Source organism: Pungitius pungitius, chromosome 18, assembly GCF_949316345.1.
Source record: "Pungitius pungitius chromosome 18, fPunPun2.1, whole genome shotgun sequence".
NCBI classification, from domain to species: Eukaryota; Metazoa; Chordata; class Actinopteri; order Perciformes; family Gasterosteidae; genus Pungitius; species Pungitius pungitius.
The window spans coordinates 591,564-607,873 of NC_084917.1; the positions used below are offsets into that span (position 1 = coordinate 591,564).

A 16,310-nucleotide genomic window follows, 5' to 3' on the forward strand; every position below is an offset into this window, starting at 1 on the left:
TAAAGTGGACTTGAAGTGCAGAGGGAGGAAGGAGGTCTGAGGAGCAGCTGGAAGGAGCCTCATCAGCAACTTTGGACATTTCTTATTATCATTTTTGTATTTTCTACACGGTAAGAAGTTCAGAGAAGAATGTTGTTATTTCAATGTTACTTCAGAAAGAGACTCATTGATTAAAGGTCACATAGTAACCAAAGTAAACTTTACAGCAGAAAGATGAATGCTAAGCTACATATGAACTTTATTTTTACTTATATCACTTTATCAGCTTCTTTCACGTAAAGAATTGCTGCTTTTCTTATATTTTATTGTACCTTTATTATGTTGTTCAGTTTGTATGAAGGTTCTTTAATATTTCATGTAATAAAATGTTTCCTTACAATCTAAAAGTACATAAGTACTATGAGCTAAATGTACTTAAAGTATAAAGTAAAAGTACTTCTGCAGCAGTGATCATGAATAATATTATAAAGTAGATGATTTCCAGCAGGACCTGAGTGACGTCAACTTGTGACGTAGTTCTTCTAAGTAAGAAGGTCTTGATATTTTAACCAGGGAGCACAACTTTACATTTACATGTAACTTATTAATCAACAAGTAGTGTTTTGATGTCTTATATATATATATATATGGATATTTAAAAGTAAAAATATTATGTTCTTCAGTAAATATTCTTATGATCAGCAGAAGTTCATCATTGTAATGATGATGTATCTTATTATTATTTCATCTCTTTAAAAGGAAATCATGTCTTTTATATGTAAAGTAACTATTAAAGCTGCAGCCTTTGATTATTTATTATCATCACTAAAATAAGCTGATTTATTGATTAGTTGTTCATGTTCCACCATCAGTCCTGATCTGAAATATCTGATCATCAAATGACAAACCGAACAGGTGATTCTCCTCCATCGTGGTTCCCAGGTGTTGAGATGCTTCACGTCTTCACGCACCTGATGGGCCTCGTGTGTCTGAGCGCCGCTCGGCCCCAGCCAGGTGAGTCCGCTCCTCTTCCTCGCTTTACCTTCTTCTTTTCCTTCCTCTTCCTCGCTTCACCTTCTTCTTCTTTTCCTTCCTCTTCCTCGCTTCCTGTTCTTGACTCAGGAGAAACGCTGCGGCTCCAAATATTACAAAGTGGAAAGTGATTATCACTCCACCACGTCGGCTATGAACACATGCTTTCCACTCACACACACACACACACACACACACACACACACACACTTCCTGATTGCAGCTGCGTTTGGTGCCAGTTGGAGAAAAGTTCCCGCCGCTCCTCTGAGGAAAAGGATTTTTTTTACTTTCTCTTCTGTCTGCTTGTTCTTGACGTTGTTTCGGGGAAACTTTTCCAGTTATTCCAGGTAGAAAAGACTCAACGACAAAGTCCAGACCAGAGGGAAAAGAAAACACAAAAGTACAAGTTCCTGAAAAAAACAATACTTGATAGACATCTATGGGAGCAGAGGAGTCGCCCCCTGCTGGTCACTACACAGAAGTAGAGTCATTTCCTCATAGACGTCTATGGGAGCAGAGGAGTCGCCCCCTGCTGGTCACTACAGAGAAGTAGAGTCATTTCCTCATAGACGTCTATGGGAGCAGAGGAGTCGCCCCCTGCTGGTCACTACACAGAAGTAGAGTCATTTCCTCATAGACGTCTATGGGAGCAGAGGAGTCGCCCCCTGCTGGTCACTACACAGAAGTAGAGTCATTTCCTCATAGACGTCTATGGGAGCAGAGGAGTCGCCCCCTGCTGGTCACCACACAGAAGTAGAGTCATTTCCTCATAGACGTCTATGGGAGCAGAGGAGTCGCCCCCTGCTGGTCACCACACAGAAGTAGAGTCATTTCCTCATAGACGTCTATGGGAGCAGAGGAGTCGCCCCCTGCTGGTCACTACACAGAAGTAGAGTCATTTCCTCATAGACGTCTATGGGAGCAGAGGAGTCGCCCCCTGCTGGTCACTACACAGAAGTAGAGTCATTTCCTCATAGACGTCTATGGGAGCAGAGGAGTCGCCCCCTGCTGGTCAGTACACAGAAGTAGAGTCATTTCCTCATAGACGTCTATGGGAGCAGAGGAGTCGCCCCCTGCTGGTCACTACACAGAAGTAGAGTCATTTCCTCATAGAGGTCTATGGGAGCAGAGGAGTCGCCCCCTGCTGGTCACTACACAGAAGTAGAGTCATTTCATCATAGACGTCTATGGGAGCAGAGGAGTCGCCCCCTGCTGGTCACTACACAGAAGTAGAGTCATTTCCTCATAGACGTCTATGGGAGCAGAGGAGTCGCCCCCTGCTGGTCACTACACAGAATGCAGCTTTAACAAGTGAAGCTTTGACTTTGACAAGCTGCTTCGTACACTTCTCTCTCCTGATAAAACACATTTTAAAACGAGTGAACGTTGTTGTTTAATGTTCTTTGCATGTTGTTGTGTTGTCTTTGTCAGGATCTTGTATCTAAACGTGACCCTTCTGGTTAAATGAAGGTTTTTCCACTTTGCAGCCCCCCCCGTCCCCATGACGATGCGGAGCAACCCCCCATTGACCGGCTCTCTGGGTCGTGACGTCATTTTGCCGTGTCAATTCTCCATCCCGCCGATGTCCCTGGTCACTCCGACACCCGGGTCGCACCCCCCCGCCGCCCCGGAGGAGCTGCGGATCAAGTGGACGAAGCTGCAGAAGGACGGGGAGGAGGTGGTACTGGTGACCCAGGGGGGGGTGGCGAAGGAGGGGCAGCGCTACGCGGGCCGACTGTCGTGGCAGAGCCCCCGGCCGTCGGGGGGCGACGCCTCCCTGAAGCTGGGGGGGCTCAGGGCGAGCGACGCGGGGGTGTACCGCTGTGAGGTCATTCACGGGATGGAGGAAGCCCAGGAAACCCTCCGCCTCGACGTCAGCGGTGAGTAAAACAAACGCACCCTGCCCACGTGACTGTTAGTCAATCAATATTGTTTAATTAATTATGGATCAAACGTAATGATAAAAACAAAGAATCACCATTTATTGTTTGTGTTCAGCCTCATAAAAACAGTTTTTGTTCTTAGTTCCTCACGTGTGTCACATCCGGTTTGTCTTGAGACCCCCCCCCCACATCCCCCTCCCACATTGAGGCTGAACAGGCCTCTTTGTTGAGTCGTTTTGCACAAAGACGATACACAACTCTCCATTAAACGCTCGCTCCATCCATTCACATCCTGTCTGGGTTCATAACAGCCCCCCCCCCCCCCACCATCCAGGGCTCATAATAACCCCCCATAAAGGAGTTGATGACTTGAGACAGAAGAAGACTCTTGTTTCCTTTATGTTGTCACGTAATGATCGCTGCACTTATCCGGCTCCTGTGGGGGGGGGGGGGGGGGTTTAGAGAGTGAGACAGATACTAGAGGGTGAGAGAGGACACTAGAGGGTGGGACATGAGACTAGAAAGTGAGACAGATACCACAGGGTGAGACAGACACTAGAGGGTGAGACAGACACTTGAGGGTGAGACATACACTAGAAGGTGAGACAGATACTAGAGGGTGAGATAGACACTAGAGGGTGAGACATACACTAGAAGGTGAGACAGATACTAGAGGGTGAGATAGACACTAGAGGGTGAGATAGACACTAGAGGGTGAGACAGACACTAGAGAGTGAGACAGACACCAGAGGGTGAGATAGACACTAGGGGTGAGAGATTTTTAAAGGTATTCACTCTTCTTCTGATCAACCTCTGACCTTCTCTACTTAGAGCAGCGAGGCTCATGGGTATTGTAGTATTTTAGGTCAGATTGAAACTCATGTCCCACATCTGCATCCTCCAGGTGTGGTGTTCCACTACAGGGCGAACACCAGCCGCTACAACATTAACTTCCACGCCGCCTTGGATGCGTGTCGCTCTGCGGGCGGCGACATCGCCACGCCCGACCACCTGGAGGCCGCCTTCGAGGACGGCCTGGACCAGTGCGACGCCGGCTGGCTCGCCGACCGCTCCGTCAGGTCCTTGACCGCCTACGCCACGTGTTCACTAGTGCCTCCGCTTCTGAGGAGCTCCACCCATCTAGACTCACCTGCCCGGTGTCTTTCCTCAGGTACCCGATCAGAACGCCGCGGCCCGGCTGCTACGGCGACATGGGCAGCCGACCAGGCGTGAGGACGTATGGCGTCCGTGACGCCTCGGAGGAGTACGACGTGTACTGCTTCGCGGGGAAGCTACGCGGTAAACGGCACTCTGTGCACAGATAACAGGGACAGCCACACTGTTAGCTTAGCTTAGCATAAGGACTGCGGCCCTAAGCTCATAAAACACTCCTTTCAGCAGCTTTGAAGCTTTGAATGAATGTCTTCGTGTATCCTCTAGTTATGAAATGGAACCTGACCCTTTGATCGTGTGTGCCTCTGAAGGGGAAGTCTTCTACCCGTCCTCTGTCAGTGCTAAGCTAACGCTACAGGAGGCCCGGGGCGAGTGCGAGAGGCATGGCGCCGTGCTGGCCTCCCCTGGTCAGCTGTTTGCGGCCTGGAGGGAGGGGCTTAACCGCTGCGACTACGGCTGGCTGTCGGACGGCAGCGTCCGCTACCCCGTCACGCAGCCCAGGCCTCAGTGCGGGGGGGGGCTGCTGGGGGTCCGCACGCTCTACCAGTACCCCAACCAGACCGGATACCCGGACGCCAGCGACAGGCACGGACTCTACTGCTACCGAGGTGAGACGGGGGCCTGTCTGTCTCGGTCTCTCTGTCTGTCACTTTATTGTCTTTAATTATGAGTTCTTGTTTTCTCTGAACCCTCAAAAAGTGTCACCGTTGATTATGGCCAGAAGCTGAAAATCTTCATTTGATTGTCATATTTACAATGGTCCATGAACACGTCATGCAGGACAAAAGCAACTAAAACAAAGCTTAAAATTTGAATTTTTCACCCCAAACATTTCACCCACATGTCATTTAACATTTAACATCCTCATTCATTTAGATTCTGTAAAAAACAAAATGGTCTTCACCTGAGACCGACGGTCATGTGACAAGAACACAGAGGAGAGACTGTGAATGGAAGAGGATAAACTCCCTCCTTCATTCTTTATGAGGGGAAAACCCAACGCATGCACTCTAACACGCCAGGCAGAAGGGTGGGGGGGTCCCCTAATGCATCACAGCTGGACCCGGCCCAGAAGCAGGCGGAGGGAGGAACCCCCCCGAGAAACACTGTCACCAATAAACTAACGCTGACCTGTGAAAGAAAAGAGCAAAGCAGTCTGGGAAGGATCTGTAGGATGCTAACCGCTAACAGGCGTAGCTAGCTCACGGTTAGTGACAGGCCCCCGCCAAACACATGACCTCACACCTGGGCGGAGCTTGTCCCTCTCTCACACGCCACCGGGCATTAAACACCACCTGTCCAACAGCACCCACCCATCAGCTCCTCCCCCACATCCTAAGTGAGGTGTGTTAGACGTTTATTTCTGTCAGGTGACTTCATACGTTTCCTTTTATAGTTAAAACGATTCTCGACATATTGACGCTTTTTCTTTTTTTAGTGAGTCATTCTCTAAACATTTAACTCTCCAACATAGCTGACGGGGGCTCCACCCGACCCAGACTTTTGTGTGTTTTAGATATATATGGATGATTATCTAGAGCATTCCGCACTACTTTTGGATGATTCATGACCCCTGAAGGCAGCCATAACAATAAGTCATGTCGTCTTTGGCTCTTTTGCTGCGACATGGCGTCATTTGAGACTGAAAAACAGAACAATCTCCATGAGCTTTAATATTTCAGTCATAAAGCGGGGGGGGGGCTTTAGGGCGGGGCTACACACTGATTGACAGGTCTCTGATGGAGAGACAGCATCCCTCTACGGTCACTTCCTGAAAAGTAAAAAAACAACTCAAGGCTTCAACCCGTCCTCGAACTGATGAGTGATGTCACAAAGATTACTTTCACTTCTAATAGACAGTCATCTTAACCCCCCCACCACCCCTCTCTTCTTCTCTGCCCCCCCCCCCTCTCAACTAAACTACCAGAGCCATCGACTACGAGTCCTCCTCCGACGACTGAACCCACAACCCCCCCCGGACCCGTACATCCCAGAAGACCTGGAACCCAAACACGGGAGCCTGTCGCACACCTCTCGACAGAGAGGCCCCTAACCGACCAACCCACCCCCCCCCACACCACGGCCTCCGCGACCCCCATCGGCGACTACGACCCTCTGGACGATGACGCGGTCAGCCTGCAGTCGCTCCCCATGCAGCTTCCCCCGTTACCCGCCACCAGGCTGCAGCCCCCGCAGCTCGACATCTCCGAGGCGGGGGCGGAGGAGGGGGGCGCGAACAGCGCGGAGGGGGGCAGCAGCGGCGGTCGCTGGAGTGGGGCCGAGGCGGTGACTCTGGTGACCTCCAGGCTGGGGGGTGAAACGTCCACGCCGCAGCGTCAGGCTCTCACCGCCGGGGGGGTCGCCCCAGAGACTCACACCCCGGGACCGGGCGTACCAGGGGGGGCGGTAGAGGCGGGGAAACGGCCCGCGGTCGTTTTTAAAGAGGAGGTCAGCCCTGAAACCGCGTTGACCTTTGACCTGGACCAGTCTTCAGCCAAGTCGCCAGTCCACCTCATCATCGTCAGCATGCTCCATCAGAACCAGTCGGGTGAGTAGAGGGGGGGGGGGGGGTCACGCTGATCACTTACGTATGAATGTGATAGAGAAATAGAGTGAGAGATGATGTCCATCAAGAATGAATTTTGATGATTCTTACAAGTCAAATATTTACATTATAATTATTCAACTGAAGAAGAACGTATAACTTTTTGAAACATTACATTACATTACATTACATCACATGTCATTTAGCTGATGCTTTTATCGAAAGCGACGTACAATAAGTGCATTTCCACATAGAGATACAAACTCAGAAGAACAAGTAACAAGAAAGTACATTTTCATCAAATAAACAGTTTCAAAACATGTTATAGAAAAGTGCCATAAGTACCATTTAAGTGCTATCATTTGTTAGTGCTACGGTTTGCTAGTGTTTTAGTCGAGGTAGAGTCTAAATGAAACCATTTTGTGGAGACCTAATTTCCAGTAAGCTGCCAGCTGAAGGACAATAACCAGAACAGACTTACTGTAGAAAGACCACAGACACCAAACCCGTGTTCACATGTTTACGGTGTTTCTCTGTGTTTTCCCCCCCTCCCTTTGGGACCCGAACGTCTCACGTTTCAGCCGAACGCTCCGATCTGTCAGCGACGTTTTGAGACTTTACAGTAATTTAGTTTATTGTGCAGCAACCAGGAAACGGAGGAGCTCAGTACCTTTTTGTTTTTGCATGCTGACAAATTCTCCCATAACACACACACACACACACACGCACACGCACACACACACACACACACACACACACACACACACACACACACACAGTTTGCAGAGCTAGATGTGGAAAGTTATGAAGTCATTTTTCTTCATTCTGGCCGGTTTTGCAGCTTAACATATTGTAAACACATCAGTGTCTCCATGGGGAGAAGCAGTCAAATGTATCACAGCCAATTACTCCACAACTTTTCTCTCGTTTTCCCAGAAAGACAAAAGGTTTTTGATTTCTGAGAGAGCTGACAACAACAAAACTTAAATGTACTGAGTTGCTGTAACTAACAGCTTTTACTCCGTCTTACCCCACGTTGGTTTGTGTGATGGAGCACTGTACCCACTAACCAAGAACAGGGGGGTCCAAGCGCTCAGGGGCCCCAAAGCCCGGCATCTGGAATGGAACACAGGAACAAGGACTGAGGGGGCATAGGACTGAGTGAGCATAGGACTGAGGGAGCATAGGACTGAGGGAACATAGAGCTGAGGGAGCATAGGACTGAGTGAGCATAGGACTGAGTGAGCATAGGACTGAGGGAGCATAGGTCTGAGTGAGCATAGGACTGAGGGAGCATAGGACTGAGGGAACATAGAGCTGAGGGAGCATAGGACTGAGTGAGCATAGGACTGAGTGAGCATAGGACTGAGGGAGCATAGGTCTGAGGGAACATAGGACTGAGGGTACATAGGACTGAGGATACATAGGGCTGAGGGTACATAGGTCTGAGGGAACATAGGACTGAGGGTACATAGGACTGAGGGTACATAGGGCTGAGGGTACATAGGACTGAGGGTACATAGGACTGAGGGTACATAGGGCTGAGGGTACATAGGACTGAGGGTACATAGGGCTGAGGGTACATAGGGCTGAGGGTACATAGGACTGAGGGTACATAGGACTGAGGGTACATAGGGCTGAGGGTACATAGGACTGAGGGTACATAGGACTGAGGGTACATAGGACTGAGGGTACATAGGGCTGAGGGTACATAGGACTGAGGGTACATAGGGCTGAGGGTACATAGGACTGAGGGTACATAGGACTGAGGGTACATAGGCTGCGCTGTAGGCGCCACACACACCTCCATCAGGTCGGTTAATCTGGATCACAGTGGGTGCTTCTGTTAGTCCTCGTCCCAGATAACTGATCTCAGGTCTGTGTTTACGTCACGTTTTCTACATTTATGGGTTCCATGTGTCCCACAGAGCCCAGATGAAGACACAAAAGCTTGCATTGTTTGAGAGCCGCCGCTGGCAGCGAGAGACCTTCACCACAAACCCTCTGTTGATATCCAGTTATGCACATCAGCTTGTTTTAATAAACCTCAGACATGAGGAGCTCTGAGGAGTCTTTGAGCCAGAGATGCTTCATTTTACTCTGAAAAACCAGACCAAAGGTTGACTGCTGGTTCCTGTTTAGCTTTTCTTTCAATCAACCTCTTTGCGTTAGATGTAGAGTCCGTTCGTCATACTACCTTCATCCCTTCTCTAGATGTTCTTCTGAGTTGTCTGCATTTTTGTCCGCTATTGTAGTAATTTGGCTCATTTTATTTGACCTTATGTGGAGATCCAGCTGCTTCGGGTAAGTTTGTGGAACCAATGCTTCCTTTCATTATTCTTCAATCTGCCGATCTTCTCTATTGATTCAACAAAGTAGTTTTCCAGAGGAGGTCACTAATGAGTCATTAGAGAATCCAGACTCACACTGGCGCTTGTGTTTGAAGAATTAAACAACGGCTGATGACTGAAGCCTGGAGAGGCCTGGAGGTCTCAGGAGCGTGTCGCAGGGGGAGGATCTCCTCCTCTGCTTCTACTGCTCTGTGGCTCCAGCGTTTCACTGGTCCGTCCCGCGTTGTCTCTAGTCTCCCACATCCTGGACATCCTGAACCAGCCGGCCATGGTCCTCGACGGTCCCCACTTCCCCCGCATCACCGACCTCTCCCAGGGGACCAGCCAGGGGATCCAAGGCAGCGGGGACGCTGATCTTCTGGTCTACCCAATGGACCTGCCCCCCACCGTCAGCTTCATCAACGGAAAACACCAGGTAGCGTCCTGATACTCCCTGATATTTAGTCCCATCATCTGTGACTTGGTTCCCTGGAGGCTCTGGTCAATATTAGACTATATTCTCGTATTTAGGGTTAGGAGTTAGGGGTTTAGGGGTAGGGATCGCCCATAGAGATTAGGAGTTAGGGTTTGTTTGTACGTGGTTTAATCTGAAAACGATCCCGTTTTTTTCATGGCTTGCATCATGTTTTGTTTGCAAATCATACTTTTAATTCATTTTTCAGATGGATTTTACTGAGGAAAAGAGTTTTCATACAGATGAATCGATGACTAAGTGACTCTGATCCAATCAGGTGACCTTTGAGCCGCAGCTGCCGGAGGAAGCCAGAGGAGATCAGTTTGAGACGGCAACACCTGTCCAGGTAGACAAGGAGGAGAGAGACGAGATGACTCCCTTTGACAATGAGGTCATAGAAATCCCCGGAGAGGAGACGCAGAGAGAGGAGACGCCTGCCAAGGAGGAGGTTGTCTTCACTGACTCTGAGGGAGTCATGACTCGAGGACCGGTTGGTCAGATCGCACCAGGAACCACCAGCACCACCACGACTCCACCTCCTCTCGCCGCCTCAGCACCACCAGGCCCAGTCTCCCCCGAGACCCCCGTCCCCACTGAGGTGTCCTATGAGGAGACAGAGGGCTCTGCGGACATGGACCAGACCACCATGAACCAGACCACCATAACCCAGACCACTACGGACCAGACCACCACAGACTTGACCACCACAGACCAGACCACCACAGACCGGACCACCACAGACCAGACCACCACAGACCAGATCACCACAGACCGGTCCACCACGAACCAGACCACCACAGACCGGACCATCACAGACTGGTCAACCACCGACCAGACCACCACAGACTTGACCACCACAGACCGGTCCACCACGGACCAGACCACCACGGACCAGACCATCACAGACCAGATCACCACAGACCGGTCCACCACGGACCAGACCACCACAAACCAGACCATCACAGACCAGATCACCATAGACCGGTCCACCACGGACCAGACCACCATAAACCAGACCATCACAGACCAGATCACCACAGACCGGTCCACCACGGACCAGACCACTACAAACCAGACCATGACAGACGAGACCACCACAGAGCAGATCACCATAGACCGGTCCACCATGGACCAGACCACCACAGACCAGTCTGCCGTCATGACGGACGAGACAGAAATCGGTGGAACGGAGCCTTCAACATTAGTCCCAGAGGCACCAGGGACCACCACGGGGGCGCGGGCGGAGGACCCGGAGGGTTCGGCCTCTGGAGAAGACGGGGCTTCGGGACAAGACGAGGCTTCGGGACAAGACCCCCAAGAGCTGCCCTCACCGGTTTACTCCACACAGCAACCTCCACCTGCCGAACCGGTCACGGAGGTGGCCTCAGGTGCAGAGCAGCTGTCTGGAGAGGGGGAGCAGCGGGGTCCGGTTGACCCCCCCAGAGAGGTCACAGCTACCGTTATAGCAGATGTGGTTGCTGTAACTTTCAGAGAGCCAACCACAGAGGTTAAGAAGGACGCAACCCCCCTTGCCCCCGCTGAACCCACAATCCCCATAGACCATATGTCTGCCTCAAGCTCCGCCCACTACGTTACCGAGCGCTTGTACACGTTTGACCACGAGACCCGCTCCGTGCCCCAGTGGGCTCTGATCCCAGACCCTGCCGCCACCCCCCTGCCCGGGGAGCAGTTTTTGGACTATGACTCAGAGATGGCCCCCCCTCTGGTGGAGGCGCGCCCCCCCACGCAGCCGGAGAGCAGCCCGCAGCCTGATGGCGCCGTGGAGGTCAGCACGGGGGACCTCAGAGGTACATCAGCTTCCTCCTGGTTGACAGCAGATTACTGGTTTGCCTCCAGGCTTCCTGTCTTCACCAATCAATCACTCGATTTATCAATCAATCAATGGATTAATTGCTAAAAGCTAAAGGAGGAGAACCAGAAGATCTCCCTGGTTCAAGAACTTTAACGCGTGGTTGTGTCCTTCCTCAGATCTGCTGCTGTGCTCCGCCGGCCTCTGCCTCAATGGAGGCTCCTGCTTCCAGGAGACCTCACAGAACCTCTGCGTCTGTGCACCGGGATTCACCGGCCCGCGCTGTGAGACAGGTACACGCACGCATGCACATGCATGCACACGCACACGCATGCGCCGGTGTGAACGACGGCGGTGCTGATGATGTTGTGCGTCTGCAGAGGTGGACGAGTGCCGGTCCAACCCGTGTCTGAACGGAGCCACCTGTGTGGACGGAGTGAGCTCCTTCACCTGCCTCTGCCTGCCCAGCTACTCGGGGGAGCTCTGTGGACAAGGTCAGCTGCCGGGATATGATCAATGATGAGATGAATGATAACATACGCTATGATAAGATATATGTTATGCTAAGCTATGATACGCAATGATAAGATAAATATTATGCAAAGCTATGCTACGCTATGATAAGATATATATTATGCTAAGCTATGCTACGCTATGATACGATGGAATAAACGATATTGTAAGAGGAGTCGTGGAAGAAAAATACAAAATGAACCAGTGAATTAGAAACAATATTTCTGCCTGAACAGCATACTATGTATACATATATTGTATATCTATATAGATATATATCTATCTATTATTGATAAATATCTATACAGATATGTCTATGCAGTAACAACAGTTTACTGAGTCAATTTAAATAATGAAGGAAGATGGATATTTAACGAGTTTAAAAGGACTTCAAGTAAACTGACGATTTAGATTTTAAGCCCATAAAGACACACACACAAACACACACACACACATACAGACACACACACACAGGTGGGTGGGTCTATGCAACAGTGGGTGTCGGCTCCTCTGCAGATTGGTTCCAGCTTTGGTTAAATATTTGTCTCAATAGTCACTATTTTCCCTCCCAGCATCACATTTATGAATAATAACTTCTGTTATTGTTGCAACACTGAACTATTATAGATTTAAATTAACTTTCTACACATGGATGTATTTATATCTATTCAGAAGTTAGTAAATATATATGAGAGAGAGAGACCCTGAAGTGGACTCTGTGAGGAAAGTCTACTGATCCGAGTGCTGCTCTATGACTAAAAACCCTTCGCCCCCCCCTCCCTGCAGACACGCAGGTCTGTGGACCCGGGTGGGAGAAGTTTCAGTCTCACTGCTACAAGTACATCACCCACCGGCGCACCTGGGACGCTGCTGAGCGGGAGTGTCGTCTGCACGGCGCCCACCTGGCCAGTGTCCTGTCCCAGGAGGAGCAGCTGTACGTCAACGGTGAGTCTCTGTAGTGACCAGCAGGGGGCGACTCCTCTGCTCCCATAGACGTCTATGAGGAAATGACTCTACTTCTGTGTAGTGACCAGCAGGGGGCGACTCCTCTGCTCCCATAGACGTCTATGAGGAAATGACTCTACTTCTGTGTAGTGACCAGCAGGGGGCGACTCCTCTGCTCCCATAGACGTCTATGAGGAAATGACTCTACTTCTGTGTAGTGACCAGCAGGGGGCGACTCCTCTGCTCCCATAGACGTCTATGAGGAAATGACTCTACTTCTGTGTAGTGACCAGCAGGGGGCGACTCCTCTGCTCCCATAGACGTCTATGAGGAAATGACTCTACTTCTGTGTAGTGACCAGCAGGGGGCGACTCCTCTGCTCCCATAGACGTCTATGAGGAAAAGACTCTACTTCTGTGTAGTGACCAGCAGGGGGCGACTCCTCTGCTCCCATAGACGTCTATGAGGAAATGACTCTACTTCTGTGTAGTGACCAGCAGGGGGCGACTCCTCTGCTCCCATAGACGTCTATGAGGAAAAGACTCTACTTCTGTGTAGTGACCAGCAGGGGGCAACTCCTCTGGTCCCATAGACGTCTATGAGGAAATGACTCTACTTCTGTGTAGTGACCAGCAGGGGGCGACTCCTCTGCTCCCATAGACGTCTATGAGGAAAGGACTCTACTTCTGTGTAGTGACCAGCAGGGGGCAACTCCTCTGCTCCCATAGACGTCTATGAGGAAATGACTCTACTTCTGTGTAGTGACCAGCAGGGGGCGACTCCTCTGCTCCCATAGACGTCTATGAGGAAAAGACTCTACTTCTCTCTTGATTTATTCCCTCAGTAAACATTGTAAACATGAGTTTATGGTCTCAGTCTCTAGTTTCAAGTCTTCTTCAATGCCGCATGATGTTCATTTAGTGAATGATGGTCCATTTAGAGTCAAACAGACCATAAAGCACTGGATGCTTTTGAGTGAATTAAAGACCTCAGACACTCAGACCCAAGTAGCTGAAAGCTCCTTTTCATTCTTTTTCTCTTTGTTGATAAACTGAGGGGCTAATCTTTGGAAAGCAATGTTCTGTTTTATTGCACTTTGGAAAGTGTGCTTTAATCCAAACATGAGCGCCAGGGAGATGCAGCAAAAAGGTCACAGTCAGAGCAGACCTGAGCTCCGTGTAATCCGCCCCTCGGGTTATTGTGGAACCGTAGATTTCTTGTTTCCATCATGCGTTGACATTAAGCCCTCTGAAGCTCTTCTCTGGTGTGTTGGATGGGAGCAGGTCTGGGCAGTGACTACCAGTGGCTCGGCCTGAACGACAGAATGTTCGAGAGGGACTTCAAGTGGACAGACGGCAACCCGATGGTGAGACCTTTATATACTGTCGGACGAGTCCAAGTCATTTGTTCATGACCAAAAACCTGCAATTGCTGCACAACCCACCTGCTGAACCTCAACGTGTGAATGGTTGTGCACTTTGTGAGCTGCATAGTACGTGTTTCCTTTGACATGTGACTGCCCTACAACATCAAACCACATGTTATTTAATTGTCGACAATTTACCCCTTTTTCATTAACATATGCCCAGGATGTGATGTCATAGAACAATAAGTGGTGGTTTATGATGTTGTGACAGCAATACGAGCACTGGAGGCCCAACCAGCCGGACAGCTTCTTCCAGTCGGGGGAGGACTGCGTGGTGATGATCTGGCACGAGGGGGGGCAGTGGAACGACGTGCCCTGCAACTACCACCTGACCTTCACTTGCAAAAAGGGCACAGGTAGGTCCACCTGGAGACCCACAGAGACACATGGAAAACATGCCTTGAAGAGCCCAACCTGTAACGTGCATAGACGTATAGAAATGTGTCCTAACGTAGATAAGTATATAATAATATAATATATATTAACTCACGACTGTCCTTGAACACACCACCAAGGACATCGTATGCCGCTGTACTATGTTGCATTAAAGTCTCACTGAAGGGAAGCGGGTTCTTGGTGTCGGTATGATCAATAAAGGGTGACCTCCATCCGCTCTCTGCCTCCAGTGTCCTGCGGGCCCCCCCCCGTGGTGAAGGACACCCGGGTGTTCGGGGCCCTGAAGCCTCGCTACGAGATCAACTCTCTGCTCCGCTACCACTGCAAACAGGGCTTCATCCAGAGACACGCCCCCACCATCCGTTGCCGGGCCGACGGCCAATGGGATGCCCCGAAGGTCACCTGCACAAGCCGTGAGTGTTTGGATCAGAACCAGCGAGGCTGCGAAGCCTTGGAAGACGTTCCCTCCCTTCTTAACGCCCCTTTTTTCTCTTTTCAATCCTCAGCGGAAACCTACAGCAAGTCATTGGCTCTACGGCGCCGCAATCACCAGGACCACCAGGCCCACCAAAGCCATCAAAACCATCAGGTCCACCAGGACCACCAAAGCCATCAGAACCATCAGGTCCACCAGGACCACCATGTCCCCCGCCCCGAGAGACGACAGATACCCAATCCGAACCAGCAGCAGAGCCACAGCTTCATGCTGAGCCACTGGACCCCTCCCCAGAGAGAGAAGAGGCAGCAGACCGCCAACCAGATGAGACACTGAGCCACACTTGTGGCGGGGTTTAGCTTAGCTTAGCAGTGGCGGCCAAACACGGTTCCGGAGGCGTCCATAGAGAGACGAGCCGGACTGTCTATTGACGCCTATGTACATGACAAGGGGCGTGTTCCTCATTGCCCCCCCCCCCCCCCCCCCCCAGTTCCTTTACATTCTAACGTGAAGTCATATGACATTGGTGACCACTTCCTGTTAATTACAAAAAACATCTTTAAATCGTCCTTGTAGATTGTTCGGCCCAATCAGTGGTCACCAATCCCGTGTTTGACCAACTCGTAAAAAGACTCTCACACCGGTACTCTCATAATACCCCGAAAAACCCGTCTCAGCCGTAGCGATGACTTGAAGAGAGACGGATAGCAGCTCTTCATCCAATACTGTGTTAGTTGTAGTTAGCCTGCAACAGTGTTGTTTACGCTGTTAGCTCTGTCGCTGTTTGTTAGCGCTGTTAGCTCCTGCAGCTCTGTTGCTGTTTGTTAGCACTGTTAGCTCTGTTGCTGTTTGTTAGCACTGTTAGCTCCTGCAGCTCTGTTGCTGTTTGTTAGCACTGTCAGCTCTGTTCCTGTTTGTTAGCGCTGTTAGCACTGTTAGCTCTGTTTCTGTTTGTTAGCGCTGTTAGCTCTGGCAGCTCTGTTGCTGTTAGCGATGTGTACACCATTGTCTGCTAGCTGCTGTGAGCAGGCATGATATCCTTGCTTTATGAGCTGGTGCCGTCACGGTAGTCACCCAATCATAGGTCGCATTTATTTGAAGAATGCAAAATCCCAGCAAATCCACGCAAACAATAATTATTATCCATCTGAGCACAAAAAAGGTTCCAACGCAAATATCATTTGTTTAAAGACGTTTGAAAACCCCTGTGTAGTTTCTGACGGGACCCGGCCCTTCCAAAAACACATTGTGATGTAATGTTATGACCTCATCCCAGTCCGGCTCATTCTAAAGCTGCCCCACCTGTAACAACGTCTCTCCACCCTCCACCGGGTCATGTTCCACCACCAAGCCGTCCACTTCACTCC

At 50.3% G+C, this 16,310-nt stretch overlaps 1 protein-coding gene across 2 annotated transcripts; it reads left to right on the forward strand.

Annotated features, from left to right (window-relative positions):
* Positions 1 to 30: 30 nt before the first annotated feature.
* Positions 31 to 15,425, forward strand: LOC119226886 (neurocan core protein-like). Of its 2 annotated transcripts, none has more exons than XM_062558833.1 (16): positions 31 to 110; positions 895 to 993; positions 2,499 to 2,891; positions 3,799 to 3,973; positions 4,066 to 4,193; positions 4,379 to 4,675; positions 5,995 to 6,615; positions 9,197 to 9,378; positions 9,695 to 11,225; positions 11,407 to 11,520; positions 11,608 to 11,721; positions 12,527 to 12,685; positions 13,969 to 14,051; positions 14,323 to 14,467; positions 14,738 to 14,920; positions 15,014 to 15,425. In XM_062558833.1, exons 2-16 carry the CDS (start codon positions 930 to 932, stop codon positions 15,277 to 15,279), a joined length of 4,455 nt encoding a protein of 1,484 aa, XP_062414817.1. In that variant the 5' UTR covers positions 31 to 110; positions 895 to 929; the 3' UTR covers positions 15,280 to 15,425. The 2 variants fall into 2 exon arrangements, with proteins under 2 accessions (XP_062414817.1, XP_062414818.1); XM_062558834.1 differs by having other exon boundaries at positions 922 to 993.
* The last annotated feature ends 885 nt before the right edge of the window (positions 15,426 to 16,310 follow it).